The 26748-nt window shown below is 40.6% G+C and overlaps 2 protein-coding genes across 2 annotated transcripts; both read right to left on the reverse strand.

Moving 5' to 3' along the window:
- Positions 1–2597: 2597 nt before the first annotated feature.
- LOC123727865 (homeobox protein engrailed-1-B) lies at positions 2598–6866 on the reverse strand. Its single transcript, XM_045697636.1, has 2 exons — positions 6071–6866; positions 2598–3389 (listed from the first exon to the last, which is right to left on the reverse strand). The coding sequence occupies exons 1-2, from the start codon at positions 6570–6572 to the stop codon at positions 3070–3072; spliced, it is 822 nt and encodes a 273-aa protein (XP_045553592.1). The 5' UTR covers positions 6573–6866; the 3' UTR covers positions 2598–3069.
- A 17036-nt stretch (positions 6867–23902) lies between these two features.
- LOC106574432 (complement C1q-like protein 2) lies at positions 23903–25819 on the reverse strand. The gene is made up of 2 exons (XM_014150318.2): positions 24960–25819; positions 23903–24482 (listed from the first exon to the last, which is right to left on the reverse strand). Exons 1-2 carry the CDS (start codon positions 25545–25547, stop codon positions 24303–24305), a joined length of 768 nt encoding a protein of 255 aa, XP_014005793.1. The 5' UTR covers positions 25548–25819; the 3' UTR covers positions 23903–24302.
- Positions 25820–26748: the final 929 nt, after the last annotated feature.

The raw sequence follows: 26748 nt of genomic DNA on the forward strand, positions 1-26748 counted from the left end.
CGCCTCGTCGGGACATTTAAGCTATTGGCTAACCCAATGAGCAACATACTGGCATTGAAAACAACGCGTGTCATGTCGCAGGGTGCACGGGGAGGCTTATCAAACATAAACGGAGGTTACAGGCCGAATTGGAACCTAGTAAGAATCACATAGGCTAGTGTAGGGCAAGAGTAGCCTATATAGAGACTAGATTGAATGGAAATACGTTCCTTTACGCAGAAAGACTGATGAATTTGAGCTTTGAAACTGACAAGAGTGCACGGAAAAGGCGCCAACTATACAGTTGGAATCTGATTTCTCATTTTTTAATTCCATAAATATGCTCTTTAAAGATCTGATTTTCCTCTGACCAATAACATGTCCCGTTCTTAGATCTTCTGCCTCTTTTGGCGTTCCCCCATACCGCCAGCGTGTTTAATCGAATCTTGTAAATGCCGAGAATAGTTGAATAAGTGAAATGAGATCCATTCTGGAAGAATAGCTACCATGTGTTAAGATGTCCGGTGACGGTGGCAGGGAGCTAGACAAAAAGGATAACCTAACTCTTGTTCGAGAAAGTACCCCAGTAACAGGAAATTAATAAATATACATAACATGTCTTTACCATAAGGCCACGTTATGAGACAGTATCCTATACAATACAGTGTGTTGTGTTGTGTTGTGTTGTGTTGTGTTGTGTTGTGTTGTGTTGTGTTGTGTTGTGTTGTGTTGTGTTGTGTGTGTGTGTGTGTGTGTGTGTGTGTGTGTGTGTGTGTGTGTGTGTGTGTGTGTGTGTGTGTGTGTGTGTGTGTGTGTATATATATATAAGGGAGGGGGCGCTGACTTAACAAGAGCAGAATTGATGTTGTATTGGCTGGAACGTCACCTTGTTGGTTGCCATAATAATATTGCTTTACCACAAGGCCAAGTTATGAGATAGTATCCTATACAATGCAATCATGTAATACAGTGTGTGTGTGTGTGTGTGTGTGTGTGTGTGTGTGTGTGTGTGTGTGTGTGTGTGTGTGTGTGTGTGTGTGTGTGTGTGTGTGTGTGTGTGTGTGTGTGTGTGTGTGTGTGTGTCCGTCTGCTCATCCGTTGCATATAGCATATATTCTTAAGCATTTTAACTCAGATGGTGAATTCTTGCAACGTGTTCACTATTCACTTCAGTGGAACTTAATCTTCTGTTACATGTATGTTTATCTCTAAAAGCTTTTAATACATTTGTAGTCATGTAGTCAAGTTAAAAAAAAACCTAAGCGTGTCGACTTTATTATCGTTATATATTTCATGAGGAGACTGGAAGTGCTATTTAAAGCACAACATAGCCTGCACAGAGATGATGACGTTCTGAATTGAGCCACGCAGTTTCTTGGAGAAGACACCAGCCACCATATAGCAGTGGTGTAAAGTACTTAAGTAAAAATACTTTAAAGTACTACTCAACTATTTTTTTTTTATCTGTGTATTTTAATTTACTATTTATATTTTTGACTACTTTTACATTTACTTCACAACATTACTAAATCAAATAATGTACTTTTTACTCCATACATTTTCATTGACACCCAAAAGTACTTTCAATGCTTTCAATGCTTAGCAGGACAGGAAAATTGTCAAATTCACTCACTTATCAAGGGAGCATCCCTGGTCATCCCTACTGCCTCTGATCTGGAGGACGCACTAAACACAAATGTTTCGTTTGTAAATGTGTTGGAGTGTGGCCCTGGCTATCCGTTAATAAAAAAATGTAAAAAGGAAAATTGTGCCGTCTGGTTTGCTTAATATAAGGAATTTGAAATGATTTATACTTTTACGTAAGTATATTTTAGCAATTACATTTACTTTTGTATAAAGGCATTTTGTATAAAGGCATATATTTTTTTAAGTATTACAATTGGGTACTTTTTTCCACCACTATGTAGAAACTTCATCACCATGTCTTATACCATTAGCCTAAATGTAGACATAGATTGTATCCCAATGATAAGGGCCGAGATAATGCTTGTACTCATAGTAATACAATATTATTGAAGAAAGAACAATAATAATAGGCCTACTAATCGTAATACTACTACTACTGTTCCCCCCCCCCAAATAAACGAATAATATAAAAGAACTTCCATGAGTACACTGTGACTTTGACGGATATAGGCCTGCCTATAGGTTACATGGTTTCCGTGAGTGTGTAGGCTTTAAGGTAGGCTAGGCTACACACAGAGAGGCACGCCTGGACCTTCTGTCCTATTAACAAGCAATGTTTGTATAGCAAATGGCACAGCTCGTGGGAAATATATGCATGTCAACATTATCTGAATGAACTCACTAAAAAGGTACGCGTAGTCTATCACTGCTTCGTTGATGAAGAATATGTCTTAGATGTCAGAACAACATTTTAAAAGTTAGGTTTGTTTTGCATTGCAGGAAATAATTATGTCAGTGAAGTTGTATATTTGTCCCGAAAGCTTAACAAAATAGCCCATATTTGGTCATTGTCTCGTCGGACTTTATTTAAACGACATAGTGTTAGTCTTGGGCCTTGAAAGCTAATAGTTTTTAATCGATTCACAAACTACGCTTTATGTATAGCATTTCAATGAGGAATGAAGCTGCAGCACAATCTACATTTTTTATTTATTTCAGACTACATATTCTCTGAACATATTAAAATCTTTGGCTTGGCGCGTCGGTTCAGAAACGCAGTCTGTAGAATTGTGAGAGATTGGGGAGAGGGGCGACAGAAATCACAAAAAAAATCTATGAGTCAGACACTTATACTAAAACAATGGCCAACAACATCATAAGAAAAAGAAAAGTTAAAATCTCCAGCAAGTAGGGATTGATACAGACATAACCTTACCTGAAATTAAATATATACAACGTCATATTGTTTTGGCTATATATAAACTTTAATAATGTTCGTATTTTATATAATTATGTCCATATACTGTATCATAAACAGAAATCGATTTTAAATAGCATCTGTCCCAGTCAAATCGTATTTACCTCTTCCGTTTTCAGTTCACAAAGGAGTTCAAGCACTCTGCTTCAGTTCAGCGTCTATTTTGCCCTGCACGAGGGGGGAAATTACTCGCTATCATCCTTCTCCTCCTGGACCGTGGTTGTGGAATGGTTGTACAGTCCTTGGGCCATGAGTTGGAGTGCCAGGCCGTTCTTGTAGCCATTCCCCTTTTTGATTTTTGCCCTCTTATTCTGAAACCAAATTTTTATTTGGGATTCATTGAGATTCAGTTCTGTGGCCAGTGACTGTCTCCGTTGTTCTGTTATGTAGCGATTTGCCTGAAACTCGGACTTAAGTCTCTGCAGTTGTTCAGCCGTAAACGCGGTTCTGGGTCGCTTGTCTTCTTTCTCATTTTTCTTCTTTTTCAATTTCCGTGTCCTTGGGCCTGATGTAGAAACAACAGTGAAACGAACACGTAAATATCAGTTAGTCCTAGGCCCAACAAACATTAATTTACACATTACTAAAACAATGGAGCATTGCAATGTAATAAATATTGTTCATGGCTAAATGTGTGTTTGCAATCATTGCGACCATTTCACCCCAGGCGCAAGGTTCAAACAAGGCTAAATGATGAACAGTTGTATTGACGTCATTTATTCATTTGAATATTCATAATTTAAGAAATGCATTAACACATGTCTTCCAATTACATAATACAGAACCAAAAACATATAAGCAACGTCAAAACAATAAAATGTAGGTCTAGCGGTGTGAAAGACCGTTATCCTCGATCGCGTGCCTATTTTACGCATATGTTTTGGCCTAGGCTATATGTGGTCTACGAATTTCATAGTTTCCTAAGACAGATAGGGTAATACCAATAATAACAATATAATATCAAACTACATGCCTATACTTACTAACAGACTATTGTTGATTTGCATGCCTTTTTTTTCTGTAGGCCTACCCTGCAGATACCCTGCAGACCGGTGCAAGCACGAGAACACAAAGTATGCTTTTAGTCCTCCTTAGCACAAGTAGGCCTATGCCCCAGCTCAGCCACTATTCCTCCGTCAGTTAACGAGCTCATTCCATCAACGTGTGTAATAAAATCTCGGTGCCATAAAATGTAAAAGTAAACAAACTAAGGCAAACATATTTGGTTATTTACTATTTCACTAGTCTATGCTTAGACCTACATTGCAATAGGTCTATCTAAAACGCCATTGCACTGGAACGTAGGCTACTGTTTTGCAAGTTGCTATTGAGATACTTGGCTATTCTATCCACAGCCAAGTAGCGTGCACATAATTACATCTGAGAGGTTCATCATGTAGCATATACACGGTGCTAATATTGCGATAAAGAAGATACATGGATATAGGTTCATTAACCGTTTATCTTTTTATGCACACTTTCTGCAAACGTGTTACCTAACAGCTATATAGGCCTAGCGCATAGCTAATAAAGGCCTACTATTCAGCCATTCGATTGACTTCTCGAAAAACGCAGACAACACAACAAAATGTAGACTGTCATTTCAGAAAAAAAATAACAATTTCTATAGGCTAAAAAACACAATTAGGTCGTATATTGCAAAAACAAGCTGCGGATCCCAATTCAGTCACTGCATTGTAGGATACGGTTTAAATCAGTTTGATAGTGGATTGCGTGAAACTCAACTATATGCTTCTACTGCTATCATAAACACAAAGGCTAGGCCAAAATAGCTTAACATGTAACGACAGGGGGTCACGTTAACCTGCAGATATAGGCTACTTTCTGAATACAATAACAGTAGTAGGTCCTACAATAGCAAGCACATACACGGGCTAGACCAGGGCCTACTTGCCGAAAATATAACCTAGGCTATTTGATTAGCTAAAATATTTATATAGTCTGTCGGTTAATTCCATTTTCATAGGCCTACATTGTTTTGCCAGATATCATTCCCGAAAGATATCGAAACCAATAGGCCTGGTGTTTTCCCCCCCAATTCATATAGCCTAGGCCTAAATCTTATAGCTTAATCAGTCAATCAATCACTTTAGTCAATCAATACATATTTTCTGAATTCTGAATGCCATGTCAAATTCAGAAAGACTGTGGAAAATAAACCCTCAAACATATTGACAAGGCAGTCTATGCAAACCCCTGATTTACACCATAGGACCATCAATATGCGCGTCAGGTGAAAAGAAAGTCAGCTATTGTAGCCTAATCGAAGGACATAATGGTTGAATTATGTAGATAATATAGACTAAACTATTTGATTAATCTATCGTTTTTTTTCGTGCATATTTTGCAGTTTGGGTGATTTGGAGACGGCCTACATCGAAGGCTTGCCTAACAGTTAACAGTCAGTATAGGCATATGGTGTGAAGTAAAACAAGATAGTAAAACAAAATGACGACAGTTAAAGTGGACGTTTCGGTGTCCACTCCGTTCAACTTCGTCTTGTCCATGCAAAACTTTTCACAGAGTTTTACAAAAACAATGTGATGACATGGAGGACCAGTTTTCGGCATTGTTTTGTTTTGAGGAGAATAATAAAAATTAGGGAGGAGAATCAAATTGCAGCCCAGTTGGTCTTCCTAACATGCTCTGCCAGGTCTTATTGATCGTTTTGTTTGAAATGCTCTCACCAAAACAAAGTAGCACATGTGTGTGTGTTTGTTTGTGTTATTAAGGTGAATGCACCAATTTCTAAGTCGCTCTGGATAAGAGCGTCTGCTAAATGACGTAAATGTAAATGATTGTTAGAGAGATTATGGCAAGTACTATAGGCATATGTCTAGTCTAGCCTACTATGATAATCCAGGCCTATCATCATTTGTTGTTTTGGCTGTTGTTATTATTAGCTTTTTCAAGGTATGTTTCTTCATTTAGCCTATCGTGCGTAACGCTCACGAATTGAATTAATTTACAAGGGAGCGACGCGAGAGAGAGCTAGAGAGAGAGGGGGGAGAGAGAGTGACAGAGAGAGAGAGAGAGAGAGAGAGAGAGATGTTTACGATGTTCAAATTGATCTACAGGCTAGGCCTACTCCAAACACAACCAAAATAACGGACTTTCACATTTCAGAAGTGCAGGGGTAAAATTATTCGGAAACTAGCGCCATACCAGATGATGGTCGATCCGAATATCTCGTGCAGTAAACCCACGCAGGCCATAACATCGGCGTAGATTCTTTAGCGGGTGGAGATCCTCCATTACTGGCATTCACAACCACTATTGACGCGGTGTCTCCATATCTCGTTGTGGTAGTCCCATTCCCTTCACCTTGTTTTGTCGAGTTCTGTTTCGAAGACGGCGAGGACGAAGAAGAAGAAGTACTGTCACTACTGCAGTTGGAATCCTGGCAAAGGCTGCTCGCGTGAGATGGCCTGATTACCAAGGGGTTGACGTTTTCTCTGCCGGAGGTCTGCGCCCGCTCCCGACTCCCAAGCTCCTTCTTGCAGCCGAAGTCTGGCCGCAGAATATTGTCAATAAAAAAGTTTGTGGTTCTATGTACTTGCTGTGCTGCCTGGTGGGGCAAAATTGGAGGAGATGGTAGATTCGGGGAGAGGGACACGCTCTCTCCCTCAGTCGAATCACGGCTGTTTTGATCAATTCGCTCTTCCATAACTGGAACACTTTTGGCTGGAGCGCAAACTCTCCACGCCAAACTCCACTTGTTGCTCAATGCCGTATCCGAATAATAGCAAACAAAAAAAGATATCTGACTATATTATGAAGGAAGCCTATATAAAATACTTTTGATAAATGTGACAATGTTCTACACTGTCGACATGTTGCCTACTAAAGCGATCCAAGTGTCACAATAGCCCTGCGCTACCACGACTGACTACACATCGCGCGCAGCAGCGTAGTCGCTAGCTTTCTCTAATGTATGTCGGCGCGATCTTTCTAAACTCTCCTAAAACCCGTTATCCCTCTCACACAATTTTTTTTCACACCAACCGGAAGCACGTGATTGCCAACACACGTGCAATAGACCAATCACTTGTGCAGATCCGCGCTGTCAGAAGTGACGACGTCCAATCGAATTTTACGAATCTCGGCAAATAAATAATTGATGGCTTTTAGGCACAAAACAAGGGGTCTCAGCGGTGCGCTCTTCTTCCATACCAAATGACTGTGTTCATCACCGATAGAGGAAAACATGGAAGGGACATTGGGCTGGTACAGAAATGTTATAGGCTACCTATACATTTAGGCCACCAATGGTTCCCGTTAATTTGTCTATCGACTTGATTGCCATCCACTCTCTAACCACCGAAAGGTGATATGTGTATGCTCTTCTTAAGTCCTCTTCCTCCACATTTGGAAGGAACCGTAGCCTATACAATTGACTTGCAGTATGACATTTTTCCCACTGTAGTTTATGTTTTTCCTGTTTTAGATCTAAAATAATAGGTGTGTCAAATTGGCAACCCATATCTGAAATGACTCTCATCTAGGCTACAAAACCCCTATGATATTTGTATAATTACGCATGCGTAATTTCTGCTTTCCAAATGGATAAATCACTTGATAAACGCTTGTAAATCATCCTCACCTGTGCATAGCCTGACTTTGACCGGTTACGTGCTTGTAGGTGTAGGCTATATTTACATCGCTAAAAAGAAACAGGGGGACAAGTTAAGTTAGGTTAGTTGATGTAGGTGGTCGGAGGTGATGGAGGTGGTCTGTTTGAGCGTTTGTATCAGACATATAATAAGACGTATTAGGCCTAACGGTGACGTGGTGATGTAAAATATCTCAAATCAGGCTAATCCTTCATAAAGCCATTCCAAGGTGGCCTGTATCGTAAAATTGAAAATTGTTTATGTTCACTCTAATTTTATTAAGTTTAAACAGGCATACAATTTGCATTTCTATCGGCCTATATCTGTGTCACTATCGTTTATAGGCTACACCACAGGTGCAGTTGGGTGCGGTTACAGAGTCTAATTAAAAATCACTACAAATCCAACATTACAATCCCAGATTGAAATATAGATATAGCAGCAAACAAAACCAAACGAAACAAACACACATTGGAGACATAGGCCTTTTATGTTTGTTAATTGAGAACCTCATATTATTTTTGCAACAAGATAGACGCTCGAGCTTCTTTGTTGTGTGACAACTTTTGTCCATGCTTAGGGATACAATAAAAAAAAGACACATAAATAAGAGTAATTAGTCACGAAATAATGTATTCTGCTCGAAACTATAGGACTGATTCACATTCAACATGCTAGTATTGAAATCTTTATCCCAAAAGCTATAGCGTTAGTGTGGGTAGTTAATTAAATTATAATTGGGACACTATCAATATGCTATTTAGCCAAGTAGCCATTGTGGAGACGTAGTCCCTTTTCAGGCGGTAAATGAGGACTCCGGCTCTTATCTTGCCCACAAAGAGACGCCTTGAGAGGGGCCGCAAAATATAATTTATAGCTTTTAATTACTCTTCATTCCGCCTGATCAGCTTGGCGTTCATCACAGTAGAGTGAATAAAAGCCGGTCAAAAGCACTGTCACTATTCCCTGGCAAGGCGCTTAATCAAAGTAAGCAGGGCAATATTATGCGCTCAAGAGGACCGCGCGTAATTTCCAAGGTGCTGATAAAGCCGGTTGAATAATGCGGCGAGTCTTCTGAGACACCATTTACAGAAATGACTTTATTGACGGCTTAACGTTGGTAATTCATTTTACCTTTCATGTATTGGACCTGGATTTGTTGCAGTAATAGGATGATAAATGCACTGACGGCCTGCAGCTCGTATTATTGAATATGGTGGGCTAGGGCGCAACACACACACACACACACACACACACACACACACACACACACACACACACACACACACACACACACACACACACACACACACACACACACACACACACACACACACACACACACACACACACACACACTTTCTTCCTCTCTCTCTCTCTCTCTCTCTCTCTCTCTCTCTCTCTCTCTCTCTCTCTCTCACACACACACACACACACACACACACACACACACACACACACACACACACACACACACACACACACACACACACACACACACACACACACACACACACACACACACACTTCTTCCTTCACTAACGTTAGCTGAAAAGCCCCCAGATAATTTCTAAACGAATGCTCCGACACTTTCTTTTTCATTTTGAGGCCATGGTCGAATTGCTTTCATTTTCGATAGCTTTACTATTTTGCAAAAAGACAACAGACTGGAATAATACATTTGCTTTTTTTGGTTGTGAGACTTGTAGGTGTGTGGTGGAATGAAACAGCTGGCTGGATGCGTTCATGACCACCAGGACAAAGACAGCCCATATGAATAGAAACGTTCAAGGATATGACCTCAATATACATTTGTCTCTTGCATCCCAGTCTAAGATAACACGTGGTTTCGTACAATTGAATGTAAATGGAGTGGAGTCAGTTACACAATAACAATTAGGCAACGAAAGGTCAACCTGCACCTTGTCCCAAAGCAGTCAGAACAGGAACACGCAGAGCACGTCAGCGCGCAGCACCTGTAAAATCCAATGATCGTTGTGGGCATTGATCAGCATTGATCGGTGATTTGGGCTATCGGATGAAGTTGCAAAGACAGTTGAAAAACATTGGTTTATTCGGTTATTTGTGGAATCTCAAAACACTACCATTTAATGTCTATCCCATAAATTAGTCGAATAAACAAACCAAAAATGTCTGGGCAACAATAATTGACATAATTCATTCCCGAATGCATCGCTATCTTATGATGAAGGAAGTTGTCTGATAAATTACATTTGGCCGTAGTTTGACATTAATATGTCTAGCGAATAATAATCATAAACTCAGGCTACTGGCAACAGCAATATCAGTTTGTACTATTTCCTAAAAACAAAGGTGTATCTGCAGTCAGAAGAACAGAGCACAATGGCATGAAAAGCATTCTTTCATTTGAACAAAATATCAAACTTGGTAAAAAATAAATAAATGATATTGGTAGCCTAACTATCGTAAAGCGAATGAATAACGGTACTGTCTCTTTGCATCTTGAACTCCTTTCCTGTGGAAAGAATGACCATAGTTAGCCGCTGAAGCGTTTGCAACGCTTATCTTTTTAGTACAGAGAAATATGCAAGACACCATAAAGCAATTGGCCTACTGCGAAATAACTGTAAAATCAACTTTATTTGTTGAATAACTTTGCATTCAAAGAATATATAATATAAACTAACGCGGTATTGTATTATTTTATATGCCTAGTTTATTATATACAATTATAATATGTTAGCATTACATTTCATGTGATCTAATCCTATGTCATATAATATCATATGATAATGTATTTTCTTATATTACATTAGCCATAGCCTACACATTTTAGATTAAAAAGTATTGGGTAGATTGATAATCAAAATGCAAAAACTGAAATGCTTATCTCAAAAGCTAGTGTACTTTAATTAAGAAACTAGCCCTAATAAATTATCACTATGCTATTGAGCTAAATAACCATTGTAAATTGTAATTATTCACGACCGTTGTCTCATATACAGAAGACCTAAATGAGCTGTTCAGAACCAGGCCCATTGCAATTGTGTGTTGCCTATATCTAGGCTAGCTTTGAACAATATTTACATTCGGCTATACACAACCATTTTATTACCAAAAAAAGTACATGCGTTTTAAATGATTCAATTGTATACTCCTTGTAATGATGAAATAAAGTGACATCTTAAGGAAACATCTAATCTGCCTGGCTTACTCATATGCAGCTTTTAGGCCCATACGGGCCTAGGTGTATTTCATGTAGACAATTATCAAGTTTCAGATCGGTTACACGTTGTTTCTTCTATCCTAGAGATTCGAACTGGGTGTTGAAAAGTGTTCTTCCTTTTCTCTGATAGGCTACAGGGCGTGATACAGTGAGAGACATTTAGATAAAACACCGGAATTGTGCTGTCCTCCAGTGGCCACTTCAAGAAATGGGCTTCTGTCGTTCCCAGTGAACCCATTCAAGTCACGTTCAGCTATTCATAGTAATGATGATGCTAATATAAAAACCATTAACGGTGTCACCGTTGAATAACGTGTAAATCATAAACTGTATGTTGAAATACGTTACTAGGAAATGTGTAGACCTAAGCCTACTTTTCCCTTCAAATAGTGGACGGATTTTTTGGAAGTTTAAGTTATTTTTGTTACGTTAGAATAGATGGATGTGAATGTTATACAGTTCAAGATCTATATATGTTCTTGTTCAAACAGTTTCTCTTATCAATGGTCAAGTTGGACTTTTGGACTATAATTGGAAATTATTATTATTATTTATGCATTATCATCGTTGTCTTTATAGCCGTCACTGTTTTTGGCCTACACACAGCTACAGGCAAGTCTTCGCAATTTACCAATCACATTAATATAACAAACTTGGGCGACATCTTGTGGTCATTCTTGTAAGTGGGCTCCTCTTATGTACAGAAGGAAGGATTGAAGGAGGGATAGGACGGAGGGAGGAAGTAAGGAATCGAGAAAGCATAGCGCTTCAGAAATTCAAACAGGGATTTTCTAGTCATGTCCAGTAGATGGCAGACAATCGCTAATAAGCGTTCATCAGTTCTGTAGCATGCTCCTAGTTGAACGTTTTTTTGCAAGTGTTAACATAGCCATATACCACAAGCAAACGGTAAGATGCAAACAAGCATGTAAACCATCAAGGGAGTAAGCATTATTAAGCATAGATGTAAGTTGCTGTACATAAAATAACATTTCTGCACATAAAGTATGTGTGAGACACATACATTTCATAATGGAACTAAATACTTCCTATTGATGAGCAAGCATGCCCTATAACAGGCTTTCAATCCCTCCTATTGTAATTATTAACCTATTAGCCAGCAGAGCAGTATTGATAATTAGGCTATGAATAAAGACATCAGAGCATCCCAAATGGTTCCCTATTCCCTATGTAGTGCACTACTTTTGACAAGAGCCCATACGGGATAGGGTGCTATTTGGGACATAGCCATAATCAATCATTTACAGAGATATTCCAAAGACAAGATGACATTTGTCATCAAGTCATGCAGATTGAATGATACCCTCTCACTGCCCCATAACCACTGTCTTCCTCTGTTGCTCTTCTCAATGATGACATTTACTTGTATTTCATGCCATGCCAATGTTGAATAAATGTACATTGTGTCAATACACAGGACGACTGTAGAGCCTTGAGTTGAACATGCAGGGCTACTGGAGAAATGCAATGAACATGCACACCACAGGAGGCTGTTGAGGGGAGGACAGCTCATAATAATGGCTGAAAAGGAGTGAATGGAATGGTATCAAACACATGGAAACCATGTTCGATACCATTCCATCTATGCTGTTCCAGCCACTACTATTAGGCCGTCCTCCCCAATTAAGTTACCACCAGCCGCCTGTGTTGCATACAATCACTATCATTTGGGTCATATTACTGTCAGATTTCATTAAAATGATTTGTCTGGATTTTTTGTTGAAGATGTCTACACAAACATACAGAATTGTAAAAAATAAATCCTATTCAAAACCTCTCTCAGCCAAGGTTGTCACAGCCAAGGTTTTACACATCCCACTGTCATCATCCACCTCTGATAGTCTCGCCACACTCTTGAAATGCAAGCAGTATGCACACAATCCCACATCTCAGCCCTCAGACATTTATATGCCAGAGAGGTAGAGGAGATGTTTGCATACTAAACGGTAATTATCATTCTGTTCTCTCTCTCTCTCTCTCTCTCTCATTCTCTCACTCTCTTGCGATCTCCACCGATCTCCACCGCTCTCTCACTCTCCCTGTCCTCCATCTCTCTCTTGTCCTCTCTCTCTCTCTCTCTCTCATTCTCTTTCTCTCTCTCTCACTCTCTATCTCACTCTCTCTCTCACTCTCTCTTTCTCACACACACACACACACACACACACACACACACACACACACACACACACACACACACACACACACACACACACACACACACACACACACACACACACTCCATCTCTAAGCACTTCCAGGAAATAAAACGTAAAACATGTATTAATCAGTGGGAGCTGGGCGCACAGTGATCTTTGACCCCCACACCTATTATGTATAATTTAGCAGTTAATGCAGATAAATAATTAAGCCATTTAAATGTATTCCAGACTAAATGAGTGGTAAGGGATAGGGTCTCTCTCCACTTCTCAATATTTATTTGGGAAGAAAGACGTGGGGGTCTGGCAATAGATTGTAGGTGATGAAGGAGAGCTTGTGGAGTTTGTCGTAGAGCTTAGGCTGAAGGGTCAGTCTGACAGAGCAATGGAAGGGAGTGGGAAGATGGATGCACACTAAATGTATTGTATTCACTACATTTTATACTTTCATATAATACATAATGAAAAATGTCTTCATCGTTTCTTTTATAGAGCTTGTTTTATTTCATACCTATTTCATACATATTTCATATTATTTCATACTTTCAATCTTCAATCATTTTCAACTGTCGTCTCCCAAACTTGAAGTCATTCAGAGGAAGAAAACCGGTGGTCGTAGTTTCTGTGCCTTTCACCACTGAACACAAGGTTATGGTTGTTGTGCTTTTCAGCCACCTATCATGGCAGGTTTTGACCTTGTTTACAACGGGCTGCTGTTGTGACTACCACAGCACTCATCACTGTGACACTGCTACGTGACTTGGGTCATGGCTTTCATTTCACGCAGTACCTTTCTTATTCTTCAGCCTCTCTGAGTATGTGCAGCACCCAGTTAATTTAAAGGCACAGTGCAGTCAAAAACTGTTTTGGTGGGAGGGAGTTTTGGCCTTCCATTATGACATCACCATGTGGTAAATTATACTGAACAAAAATATTAACGCAACATGTAAAGTGTTGGTCCCATGTTTCATGAGCTGAAATAAAAAATCCCAGAAGTGTTCCATACACACACAAAGCATATATCTCTCAAAAATGTGTTTACATCCCTGTTAGTGAGCATTTCTCCTTTGCCATGCCAAGGTAATCCATCCACCTTACAGGTGTGGCATATCAAGAAACAGCATGATCGTTACACAAGTGCACCTTGTGTCAGGGACAAGAAAAGGCCACTCTAAAATGTGCAATCTACCATAAGCTGCCTCCAAAATGGCTTTAAAGAATTTGGCAGCACGTCCAACCGGCCTCATAACCGCAGACCATGTGTAACCACGCCAGCCCAGGACCTCCACACAAGGCCTCTTCACCTGCAGGATCGTCTGCAGGTGAGCCACCCGGACAGCTGATGAAACTGTGGGTTTGCACAACCGAAGAATTTATGCACAAACTGTCAGAAACTTCTAAGGGAAGCTCATCTGCGTACTCATTGTCCTCACCAGGGTCTTGACCTGACTGCAGTTCAGCATCGTAACCAACTTCAGTGGGCAAATGCTCACCTTCGATGGCCACTGACACGCTGGAGAAGTGTGCTCTTCATGGATAAATCCCGGTTTCAACTGTACCGGGCAGATGACATGTGGGCGAGTGCTTTTCTGATGTTAACATGGTGAACAGAGAGCCCCATTGTGGTGGTGGGGTTATGGTATGGTGCAGGCATAAGCTACAAACAACAAACACACTTGCAGATCCTGAGGCCCACTGTCGTGCCATTTATCCGCCTCCATTACCTCATGTTTCAGCATGATAATGCACAGCCCCCATTAAAATGTCCCAGTTTTTCCATGGCCTGCATACTCACCAGACATGTTACCCATTGGACATGTTACCCATTGAGCATGTTTGGGATGCTCTGGATCAACGTGTATGACAGCTTTTTCCAGGTCCCACCAATATCCAGTAACTTTACACAGCCATTGAAGAGGAGTGGGACAACGTTCCACAGGCCACAATCAACACCCTGATCAACTCTATTTTAGTCAATGACACTATTTCAGTCAATGCCACTCTGACATTGCTCAATCTAATATTTATATATTTCTTAATTCTATTCTTTTGCTTTTAGATTTGTTTGTATTGTTGTGAATTGTTTTTAGACACTACTGCACTGTTGGAGCTAGGAACGCAAGAATTTCGCTACACCCGCAATAACATCTGCTAAATATGTGTATGTGACCCCAAAAATTTGATTTAATTTGAGGAGATGTGTCGTGCTGCATGAGGCAAATGGTGGTCACACCAGATATTGACTGGTTTTCTGATACAAACCTCAACCTTTTTTTAAGGCATCTGTGATCACACACCTCTACCTTTTTTTAAGGCATCTGTGATCACACACGTCTACCTTTTTTAAGGTATCTGTGACTACTACACCCTCTTCAACCCCTCTCCTCTTTCTTAATTTCTTCCACGTGTTCTTTATTCTAACAATTTAAACACTTTGCCCACGGTAAGGTCTGGCGAACTTTAGAGAGAAGTCATACATGTGACTCCGTGGCCCTCCGTCCCCTCAACCCACAGCAAAACACAAACAATAAGTGATTACAGTCGAAAGGCATAATTATGAGTAGTCAAAATGAGGGACAGCACACCGTTTCGATTTTGTTTTTGGTTTGTGGGATTCTTGTGTTTTGTGATGTCGTTTCAGATTTGGACTTTATTCTCATTGTTAGACATGGCGTCTGTGGACGTACTTGTCATATTTGGATTGCCGACCACAGAAGACGAAAATATGTGCCTCATCGGCAGTAGTTGCATTAGTTGCCATGCTTAGATTGGTTAAGGAACTGTACCCTCTTCAACACAATGCCCTCAAGTAAAGAATGCCCACATCATCATAGCGAGGAGTCCCGCACAGACCAATATTGCAGTAATTTGACCAAACCTTGTTCTTTCCTGAGTCCTTCTCTTCATTCATCAATGCTACAATTAAAAGCACCCTCTGCAATTTCAACATTGGATGTACTGATCAACAGGAAATATCCCCTTCCAGTTAGTCCTTTGTGTTGGTGAAGTCACGATTTGAACGGCAAATCCCAGATAGGGAGGTTTCATTTGCTCTTACTAATCAAACATATTTTGTTCTTTAGCTGTTGAGGCTCATTAGTAGCCTGTGGATGTGGGACCTCATCTCCCATTCAGCATTGTGGAGCCACTAACCTTTCTCAATGCCCCTGGAGGAGCAACTATCTCATTTGTATACAAGCCATGTCAATTTCAATGTTAAAGAGCGGCTAAATGCAATATGTGTTGAGGTGAGCTTTAAAACAAAGGAAGTGGAAGTGTCTTTGTCTTAGTTTCCCTAATAAGTGTTTGGGATTTGTTTTACTTGTTTTTCTGCTAGGCATATTGTATCCTGATTAGGGTTGCACAATTCTGGTAACTTTCCCAAGATTCCCAGGTTTTCCAGAAATCCTGTTTGGAAGTTTACCACAAGAATACAGGAATCTTCCATCCAGGGTTTTGGGGAAAACATACATTTTGCAATCCTAACCCTGATCTGATTGAGTTGATGGTGTTGTAAGAGTTCAGTGTTTACTTATTATTATTTTTGGCTAATGTCTTCTAGTTTCATCATCCTTTTCTTTCTCCTTTTACCAAATGTTTGATGCATTTTTAGTCAAACCCCTGTTTGATTATCAGAATAAATTGTTTCACCTCAATCAGAAGTAAAAATTTGAGAGAAAAAATACAACAGAATGATGAATGGGCCACACAAGCGTGATCATCTCAAAGCCGGAAAACTCAATGTCAAAAAGTTGAAGACTCTTGTAGAAGCTGAACGATTATGTGTCATACACAAGTGATGATGATCAGAGTGCCTGAGGAGGAAGAGAAAAGGATGAGAGAGGGAGGTGTGTAGAGGTGGTTGAGGGCCATGCAGAAGGCATAATGACAACCCCCTGAACTGAGATTCTGAGAGGAGTGAGTGAGAGCCCCCATTGGTAACCGCGGGGAGGAAAAGAGGGATGGAGGGATGAAGGGGGATAAAGAGAAAGAGGTGAGAGAGGGAAGTGTGTAGAGGTGGTGGAGAGTGCAGAATGAGGGATAGGAACCCCCAGTTCTGAGAGGTATGAGCGATCCTTCCCTTGTACCCGGGGGTGATGGATCGAGGGGTGAAGGGAGGGGATGGGGTGTCATGATGGATCACCGTATCCCTCTGAGCTCCTCATCATGCACAGGGTCCAACCTAACAGAGATGTGTTTTTGACAGCTCTATGCCATGTGGCCCATTCCCTACCTGATGAATCATCTGATCTCTGGCTCCAACAGGCAGCACAATGCAGACTGAGGGACATAATTCAGCCGGAGGCTTTGGATCTCCAGAGTCGAACCGTGTTAGGGGAAAATTAGGTGCCGGGACAAGGTGTGACAGTGGTGGCTGATAAGTGTCCTCAAAGACCAATGCTACAGAATGCTAAAGGGGGTATGTGATTGTTCTGGATTTACAGAAAGTGAGAAGAACTTTTTCTGGGGACAGATCATTTGATTCCAAGCTTTAAATGTAACCCTGTAGAGAGAACCGGGAAGCTGTGAAAAGTGTTAATTTAACAGTTGCAAGTGAGGATGATGTGACCACTGAAAAGCATTCAATTCAACAAGCTCTCAGCGTTGATAGGCATTTGAAGACTCTGTGATGTCATGGCACATCGTGTTGCTGAGTCGAAACGACTACACAGAAACTCGTTATGGCAGCTGTATTGTGTTGTAGCGACGAAACAGGTCTTTCATTAGTGTGCAATGCATGGGATCCCAGGTCTTCCTTCCGAGTCGTAATTTGCAACCAGTAGCACTGTCTTTGGGGTCCCGACCTTTAAAGTCTCTCAAACAGAACAGAAGTCCGAGTGAGACTTGGAAAACACAGAGCAATGAGAGCGTGCATCGCAATGATTTTGAATTGCAACTCTCCTGGCTTCTGTTAAGATCTGAGCCATCCCACACAATTTTTTTGAGATGTACGATTAAACATTTCTAAAACGAGAGATGAAGACAGACACTAAACGCCCCAGGGATTGGCTGTACTTTATTTATAAATCAACATTTCCCTCCATTGACTTTGAAAAGGAAATAAAAGTCAGAAGGAGAGACAAACATGTCTTGGATTTGTAGAATTTATTGTAGAGATATGTGACAGTAAATCTGAATGATTTCCGCCCAGAGACTAAACAAAACAAACTTTATTTGAATCCCTCAATCCCTAAATCAGAAATAATATGTGACCCGTCTGGAGGTGACCCATCTGGATGTCACCCTGCTATTTGTCACCCTGTCACCCCACTAGGCGTTTAGTGAAACTTACACCGACACTTATCTGAAAATAATGTCAGACTGATAAATGGGAAATTGAACTTTCCTCTTAGTAGCTCAGCCCATAAGAGATTAGAGAAAATGCATCAAATTGAAAACTCTAATGGCCTTGAGCAGAGCCACGTTCTTCCAAACAGAAGTTAAAAGGAAAATACCACTCAAAAACTATCTTTTGGTATATGGTCCTGAAATGTTTTTCATGTCAGCAATCAAGTTTTCAAGATATAGAACTTTCAAAGTACATAAAGTGTCACGGTATCATCATCAACAGGAGCATCGTACTGTGACACTTTCTGTATTTTGAAAGTTCAATATGTTGAATCTTGACTGCTGACATGCAAAGCATGTTGGGATTGTATCAACAGAGGACAAATGAAACAAATACCAATAGTTTTTGAGTGGTATTTTCCTTTAAGTACTTTGCTGTATTGTGTGTATGTATGTGATGCCTAGTACTGTATTTACATGATTCAAAATGCATTTCTCAATTTTCAGAGCGGGAGAAGACCAGTCACAGTCAGACTGTCTCACTCACGAGGCAGAGCAGCGGGCTAGGGGCAGAAGCGATCATTCCCGGGACAGGACAACATTGCCTGCAACTCAAGCCTGTCAGACTGAATCACATCAGAGCAAAGAGCCAGACTCGTCCTTTCATCTATCAAGGAGCTTTACCAGACTGCCTGTCACCCTCCAATCTTTCACCCTCATCCAGGAAGGCTCATTCTGGCCCTCCGTCTTGTGGCAAGTGACACCTCCTTGCTGTTGTTGATGTCTCAATTGGAGTGAGGCCTCATGTTTTGTTTTTAGTGAGCGACTGCAGTTGAGACAAGGTCATCATAAGGTTTTACAGAGGGAATGTATATGAGTGTTTATAGCATAGGTGGCCTTTTCAGCTGCATTTCCCCCGCAATATCAAGGTGTAGGGTTCGGGTCAAGTCAATTCCCACTGGGGACATACTGGTTGAATCAATGTTGTTTCCATGTCATTTCAACGAAATTACGTTGAACCAACGTGGAATAGACGTTGCGTTAACATCTGTGCCCTGTGAGTTACCTCTCTTGGCCAGTTTGTTTGAGTATATGGTAAGTTGATCAAATGCCTATAGGCTGGGCTTAGGCCTATAGGCTCAGTGGGCTAACGTGGCTTTGAAAAAATGTCTTGGTTCTTTACCCGGTTTCGAATACTTACCACACTTAAGTAATTTATCTGTTACCTGAATGTTTACTGACATCAAACTATTTTGGTCTGGAGATCTTCCACATTATCATCAAACACTCCCTGAACCTAATTTACTGTCCAGACTGTTGTTTTTCCCTCAATCTCATGTCTCTAACTGTTTCTGCTTCAACAACAGAAGACAGTATCACTGATCTCAAATCTGTCTGGCCATTTGTGTTTTTCCTCTTGAAAACCATGTTGATATGCAAAATGAGGACACCTCCCTGTGGCAACTTACGCATCAGCAACAGGACTTTTTGAAGAGTTCCCGAAAATAGAACTCCCTGTGGTCACTTGTGTCATTAGCACTTCTTTGTCACCTTGTCAGCTGCCTGCCCCCTGGCTTCCACCATACTTATGAGTGTTTGTGCAAACCGTCCGGCTCTCAGTGTATCCCTATCCGTGACATTACACCAGGGCGTTTACATAGCCCACAGCTCCCCCGGATAGGGTCTGTATAGTTACATACTACGTACCTATTAGATGCGATTGAGTCTTGAAATGTGCCTGTGTGCATGGTGATGTGTCCGGGTGAGACGATGCAGGCAGCTCCACTTCCTCCCTTAATTAAGAAGTGATGAGGCGGGGTGATGAGAGGTATCATTACCACAACACTCTCCAGGGGATGTTCTGTGTGTAATATGTGTTGGTAGCACTTTGACGCCATTGGAAATGAGTAGGATACATGAAAGGTGGATACATAATAGTCTACATGTAGATAGGAAATGGACAAAAGTTTTCCATATTGACTATTGAGTGTATTTGATGAAACCATGCCAGAAAGGCTTTTATCAGGGTGGTTATTTTGAGGATAATAGTAGGGTATGAATTTAGTCATCTTGAACACAGCGAAATAAATCAACAACTTAGCCAGAGCCATGCTGAACCAGACTGGCTAATATTTGTTTTGCATGATTGCTGTTTAATTGATAGACAGCTGTTCAATCTGCCTGCCTCCAGGTGGAAAGCTGGTGAAATCATCACTTAGAGACACAACACGGTCATCCTCTTAGGAACTAGGTATGCTGTTGGCTAGACATGGTTCCTCCAAGGACTCTTAAGGACTTTTCAGTCAATTCCAATCCAGGGGTATGTTCAGTTGGAAGAAAATGTTTTGAATCATTTTTTTGACAGGGAGGTACCATCTGAACTTGACCAATAAGAAATGCTCTTTTTTGTTTTGCTATGGTGTGCCGTACTGAACACGACCCAGGTCTACACACATCCACCCTCCTCCACCTCCCATGATTGATTGCATTTGGATGACTGATACAGAGTTATTTAGGTTTTCGGACATTTTACTGATTTCTTGTTTGAAGTCTTCTGATTATTTGTGTGCTTGTTTGACATTCTACTGCACTGTAAGGAGCTAGTAACGCAAGCATTTTGCTGCACCCGCTATACCAGCTTCTAAACTGTGTACGCGACCAATAAACTCAAGTTGATTTGATGATACGTCACAATGAACTCATCATGTCAAAGTGAAAAGACACACCTTGTCCGTTCATTAGTCGACTCCTTCTCTCTCTCTCTCTCGCTCTCTCTCTCTCTCTCTCTCTCGCTCGCTCTCTCTCTCTCTCTCTCTCTCTCTCTCTCTCTCTCTCTCTCTCTCTCTCTCTCTTTCCTCCACCTTAAACACACATCCATCTATCATCCTCTTTAAGCCACTGACAGCTCCCGAGACATATGTTGTAGAAAAGGAATAAGAGGACAGCATTGCAACAGTGTTTTGGAATATAGATGGACCACAGCAGTCACCTAAAAGTAATAAGCCCTTCAGTAGAGGTCTAATGAGTACAGTAATCTTATTCAGTTCCTACAGATGACAACATATATCTGAGAAGTTAAAAGCTTCAGTTGAAGTCCATTTGGTTGTTTTACCATTACATTACTCTATGTACACGTTTTCACAGCACCAGCAAAACCCTAGTCACAATCTCATGTATACTGAGTGTAGAAAACATTAGGAACACCGTCCTAATATTGAGTTGCACACCGTGCCCTCAGAACAACATCCTCAATTCCTCTGGGCATGGACTCTACAAGGTATTGAAAGGTATTGAAAGCGTTCCACAAGGATGCTGGCCCATGTTGACACCAATGTTACCACAGTTGTGTCAAGTTGGCTGGATGTCCTATGTGTGGTGGACCATTCTTGATACAGACAGGAAAATGTTGAGTGTGATAAACCCAGCAACATTGCAGTTCTTGACACACTCAAACCGGTGTGCCTGGCATCTACTACCATACCCAGTTCAAACCACTTAAATCTTTTGTCTTGCCCATTCACCCTCTGAATGGCACACATACGCAATCCATGCCTCAATGGTCTCAAGGCTTTCATCTCCTTCTCTTCATCTACACTGATTGAAGTGAATTTAACAAGTGACATCAATAAGGGGAATCATAGCTTTCACCTGGATTCACCTGGTCAGTCTATGTCAGGGAAAGAGCAGGTCTTCCTAATGTTTTGTACACATTAAAACAGAGAAAAAAACATCAGACTAGAGAAAAACAGGCATATGTGACTCATGGGTTTGTAATGTTTGAATTTATGTGTGAAAAAAGCCCCTATACCCCCATATAAAATATATACTACAGTTGTTATGGTATAAGTACTATAGTATTCACTGTAGTGTTTTTGCAGACATTACTGTAGTATTCACTCAAGTCTGTAAAAACGCTACAGTGAATACTGTAGTATTTACTGTAGTATTTACTGTAATATTTACTGTAGTATATGGTAGTATACTGTACTATTTACAGTTAGGTAGGTAGGTAGGTAGGTAGGTGGGTGGGTGGTAGGTGGGTAGGCAGGGTGGCGGGTGGTGGTGGGTGGGTAGGTAGGAGGTGGGTAGGTGGGGTGGTGGGTAGGTAGGTAGGTAGGTAGGACTCGTGTCTGAACAGATAGTTCAGAGCTTCTGCCCTTTTCTATAACCTGTAGGGATCACAATATGTGCTCTATACTTGGCATGTAGGTTTCTTACTTATGGGTGGCACAAATTGCAAAATGGGTGAGGGGAATGTGCAGGGTAAATGCTAATTAAATACTGTAGTGTTTACTATAGTTAAAAAAGTGTTGTGTTTTTGCGGACTGTAGTGTTTTTGCGGACATTACTGTAGTCTTTACTGTAGAATTTACTATAGTGGTTGTTTTGAGGAAAATGCTGTAGTATTTGCTATAGTATTCTACAGTATACTACAACATTCTATAGTAAGTATTACACGTGATCAAGGGATACTACAGTGTGTAATATTGTTTTCTACTGTATACTGCAGTTTACTATATAATTCTATGTAAGTACTGTAGTATTCTATTGTAAACTGTAGTATTTTTTCATGTGGGCCTCTGTGAGTCAATTTATGAGAGCCCATAACCCTTAACTTTACCGCAACCTTAAACCACATTCCTAACCCCAACCCTAAACTACAAACGAAATCTAAACAAATCTGCGGCCTCAGGTAGTAGAATGGACAGATTATTATCACTTTCCTTCAGTGGTGGAAAAAGTACCCGATTGTCATACTTGAGTAAAAGTATAGACACCTGAAAGTTACTCAAGTAAAAGTGGAAGTCACCCAGTAAAATACTACTTCAGTAAAAGTCTAAAAGTATTTGGTTCTAAATATACTCAAGTATCAAAAGTAAAAGTATAAATCATTTGAAATTACTTATATTAAGCAAAGCAGACGGCACCATTTTCTTGTTTTTACTAATGTACGGATAGCCAGGGGCACACCCCAACACATACATCATTTACAAAAGATGCATTTGTGTTTAGTAAGTCCGCCAGATCAGAGGCAGTAGGGATGACCAGGGATGTTCTCTTGATAAGTGTGTGAATTTGACAATTTTCCTATCCTGTTAAGCACTCAAAATGCAACGAGTACTTTTGGATGTAATGGAAAATGTAGAGAGTAAAAAAGTACTTTATTTTCTTCAGGAATGTAGAGAAGTAAAAGTAAAAGTTGCCCAAAATATAAATAGTCAAGTAAAGTACAGATACTCCCAAAAACTACTTAAGTAGTACTTTAAAGTATTTTTACTTAAGTACTTTACACCACTGCCTTCTTTGTCAAATAGCCACTAACCTTGTGGAGATTGAGCAAATAAGGGTCCTAAACATAAACTAACCCTAAGGCTGTGCACTTCTTTTGAAGTGAAGCCGTAAGGAAACATGAAATGTGTGAAGGAAAATCACACATTTCAGTCTTGACTTTGATGATAGAATGTATAAGTGAGGAGCACCTTCACTAGTGCTAGTATTGGATGGCAGGGTGTCACTCCAACCTGCAGCGTTGCTCCATAAGACTCAGCCATGCTGTGGTCCCGTGTTGTTCAGTTGGTAGAGCATGGCGCTTGTAACGCCAGGGTTGTGGGTTGGTTTTCCACGGGGAACCAGTACGAAAATGTATGCAGTCCCTACTTACTGTAACTCGCTCTGTAATGTAATATTTGAAAAAACATTCAATGAGACATACTGTAAAATAATATTTATTGGTACATGAGGACAAAATATAATGGATTATTGGCCTAGTGATGTAATATAAAACACAACTCTGTACTCTGAATGTACGAACACATGGGTTATAGGATTCTATCTCTGTGCATTAGACCTAAGCTACATATAGGCTATGTCTCCACATAAGGTGTTCCTATTGAGTAAAACAAACTACTGCATAAAGTCATTTTACCACATTCAATCAAACGACCTCAACTACTATATAGCCTATTTATCCTATATATTATTGGTAGTTAGAAGACCATTAGAAGCACCCTGCTCTTCAAAGGAAATGAGAGAGCGAAATGAAAGATGAAGTTCTGTTTGGACCTCATTCGGAGGTAGAGTCATGGGTAGCCTAAAACTTGTCAGGCTATTTAATCTGGATACAAAATGAATCCAGAGAAGGTGCTGTACTTGTTGTTGTTGCCTCCGTGTGCTTTGCCACCGTCCAGTTTGACATAAATCTCATCTCCGGAGTCCAGGTGTAGAACCACGCTGTTACCTGCATAATCGTAGTTCTGGTCTGCGTCCTGTGCAATAGCACTTGCCCGAACCTGTGTAATGGAAGGGATACACAAAATAAGTATAATCCTCATTAACTTGATATTTTCTGGTTATTTGATTTCGTCTCTTATGGTCAGACAAATTCCTCCACTATCACTTTGTAGAATAGATTATATTATGTCACTTTGGACATCACAGAAGGGGGAACAAAGGCTTAATCAGATACACGTTCGAGCCTTTCTTTACTGTGGTAATCTAATGTATAGCCTACCCGACTTAACTGAGTTTACCATTGCTAAGCAAATGCGAAGGGACCTAAATGTCCTGCTATAAAGCCGAAAAGTTCACTAGCTAAATTATATAAAGTGAGTGCGTAAAATGAGTGCGTAAAGTATACGTTTTTCTCCATACCCTTTTGGTTTTTGCATGAATTTATAATATTTTAAAGACATGAATTGTTTTCAAATAAATTCGTGAATGAGAATACAGTATTTTCGTACATGCTAATTGAATGAAATAATGTTTACCTGTCCGTTTTTGCACAAGTCTGCCCACATGCTTGTCCCGTCGCCTCCTCGCATTAACACATGGTATGTGAAAAAATAAATTCCGGACACTTGGCAAGTGAACTTGCCATTGGTTGGGTCGTATTGATTTCCCAAGTTTGTGACAACATCGTCGAATTTAAGCACCTCATATCCTTCGTGTGGGTTCTTCAACCCGACATAGAACGCAACCTTTGTTTCACCGAGTGCCATGTTAACCTCGTCCGTGTCCGTTTCGGTCTTTGCAGTCCCTGACGTTACCGCGGGGTAACCAGCTTTCCCGGAATCACCCCTGTCTCCAGGTGGTCCTCTTGGGCCGGGGGGTCCTGGTTCTCCCGGTGGACCCCTTGGTCCCGCTTTCCCAGGTCGCCCTAATTCACCTTTGGAGCCTTGCGCCATTGGCGGCGGGATGGCATTCAGGTCCTGCATGAGCTCCATGGCGGTGGCGCTGGCGGGTTTCGAACTGTATGGATCACATATCATTCGACAGGTGCCCATCATCTCATAGTGAGCCGAAGTCTTGGTACTTTGCACAAGCAGCGGTATTGCTATGATAAGGGCCAACACCATGACGATGCCAACCACAGCGGCCACAAGTCGCTTCCTCTGGACTATCCGAGAAGCAAGCGATAGAAAGTCAGCTGAGCTTGGAGGAGTAATAGTGGAAGGTTTGCGTGGGTAATTAGAAGGAAAAAAACTGCCACCAAATATATTTTCTTCCTCAAGGCAACTATTCTATTTTGTTTTGTCCATAAACCTTAGGCATTCGTGCCAGAGCAGACAGACGAAGGGTACGAATATTGGCATGGATGGGCGCTCGCTGGTTCTCAGCACGGATTTGGAGCGCTCCTATACTTTTCCAGTCCTACGGGGGTCGCTGACGTAACACATGCGGAGTAAAGCCTTTTGCAATTTGGATTAAGATCGAAACAATAATCGGGCAATCTTTATGTATGAATTACACATCCTAATATTATAGCAAGGAAGATGGAATTAGAAAGCGTTAAACACTTTGATCCCGCCATTTATATTTTGAAACATGCTAACCATGTGGTTGTACAGAACATGTCCCCATATAATTAAATAGAACAGAATAGCCATTATTTTTTGCCGAAACGAAAAGCTCTATGTATGGGGCAGGAGCTGTCCTTTCAGCACCACTCCCAATCATTAGGACACTGAAAATCAACGTGAATCAAAACATTTAGCCTATGTATCAATGCGCTTTTAAAGGAACTGAACAATTTAGTAATTTTACTGTAGGCCTATCTAATATTTGTTTTATGAAATATTAGTTCGTCATCTCCCCTTTGTAACAAATGGCATACCCCACACCATCCATGTCAACATACATTTACATTCACACATTCTTGTAGTCTGTCTTCAATCTCTAAGAAAGTGACGGTTTCATGTCTGAAACAAATCTGTTAATCCTTCTGTTCCAGAGCTGGGGTTTAACATCTCACACCCTGTCTCAGCAGCTAAGCAATCAGCTAACAGCAAAGCTAAAATGTATTCCCGGTCATTCCTTGTTATTGAGTCTGTCATTATCGGCTACCAATAGATACTGGTAATGCAAACAGACTAAATATTTCCTATGTACGTTCCCTATGGGTGTTCCCATATAGTTAAATAGAACAGAATAGTAATTTAATGTGTTGCTGTGAGTGTTCGCTTGAATACTTTTTTGGCTTGTTGGCTAGGCCTAGGCTACTAGATTTTCAACTTTAAACAAACACAAGGAAGTGGCCAAATATTTGACTCAAATGAC

The sequence above is a fragment of the Salmo salar genome, chromosome ssa16 (assembly GCF_905237065.1).
Source record: "Salmo salar chromosome ssa16, Ssal_v3.1, whole genome shotgun sequence".
Taxonomy (NCBI): Eukaryota; Metazoa; Chordata; class Actinopteri; order Salmoniformes; family Salmonidae; genus Salmo; species Salmo salar.

Bases quoted from the DNA above. Each gene is read 5' to 3' on its own strand.
- LOC123727865 (XM_045697636.1), bottom strand. From the start codon at position 6,572: ATGGAAGAGCGAATTGATCAAAACAGCCGTGATTCGACTGAGGGAGAG. The intron at 3,390-6,070 runs GTATGGCGCTAG...TTTCTACATCAG, and splicing joins TTCGGATCGACCATCATCTG to GCCCAAGGACACGGAAATTG.
- LOC106574432 (XM_014150318.2), bottom strand. From the start codon at position 25,547: ATGGTGTTGGCCCTTATCATAGCAATACCGCTGCTTGTGCAAAGTACC. The intron at 24,483-24,959 runs GTAAACATTATT...TCCATTACACAG, and splicing joins ACTTGTGCAAAAACGGACAG to GTTCGGGCAAGTGCTATTGC.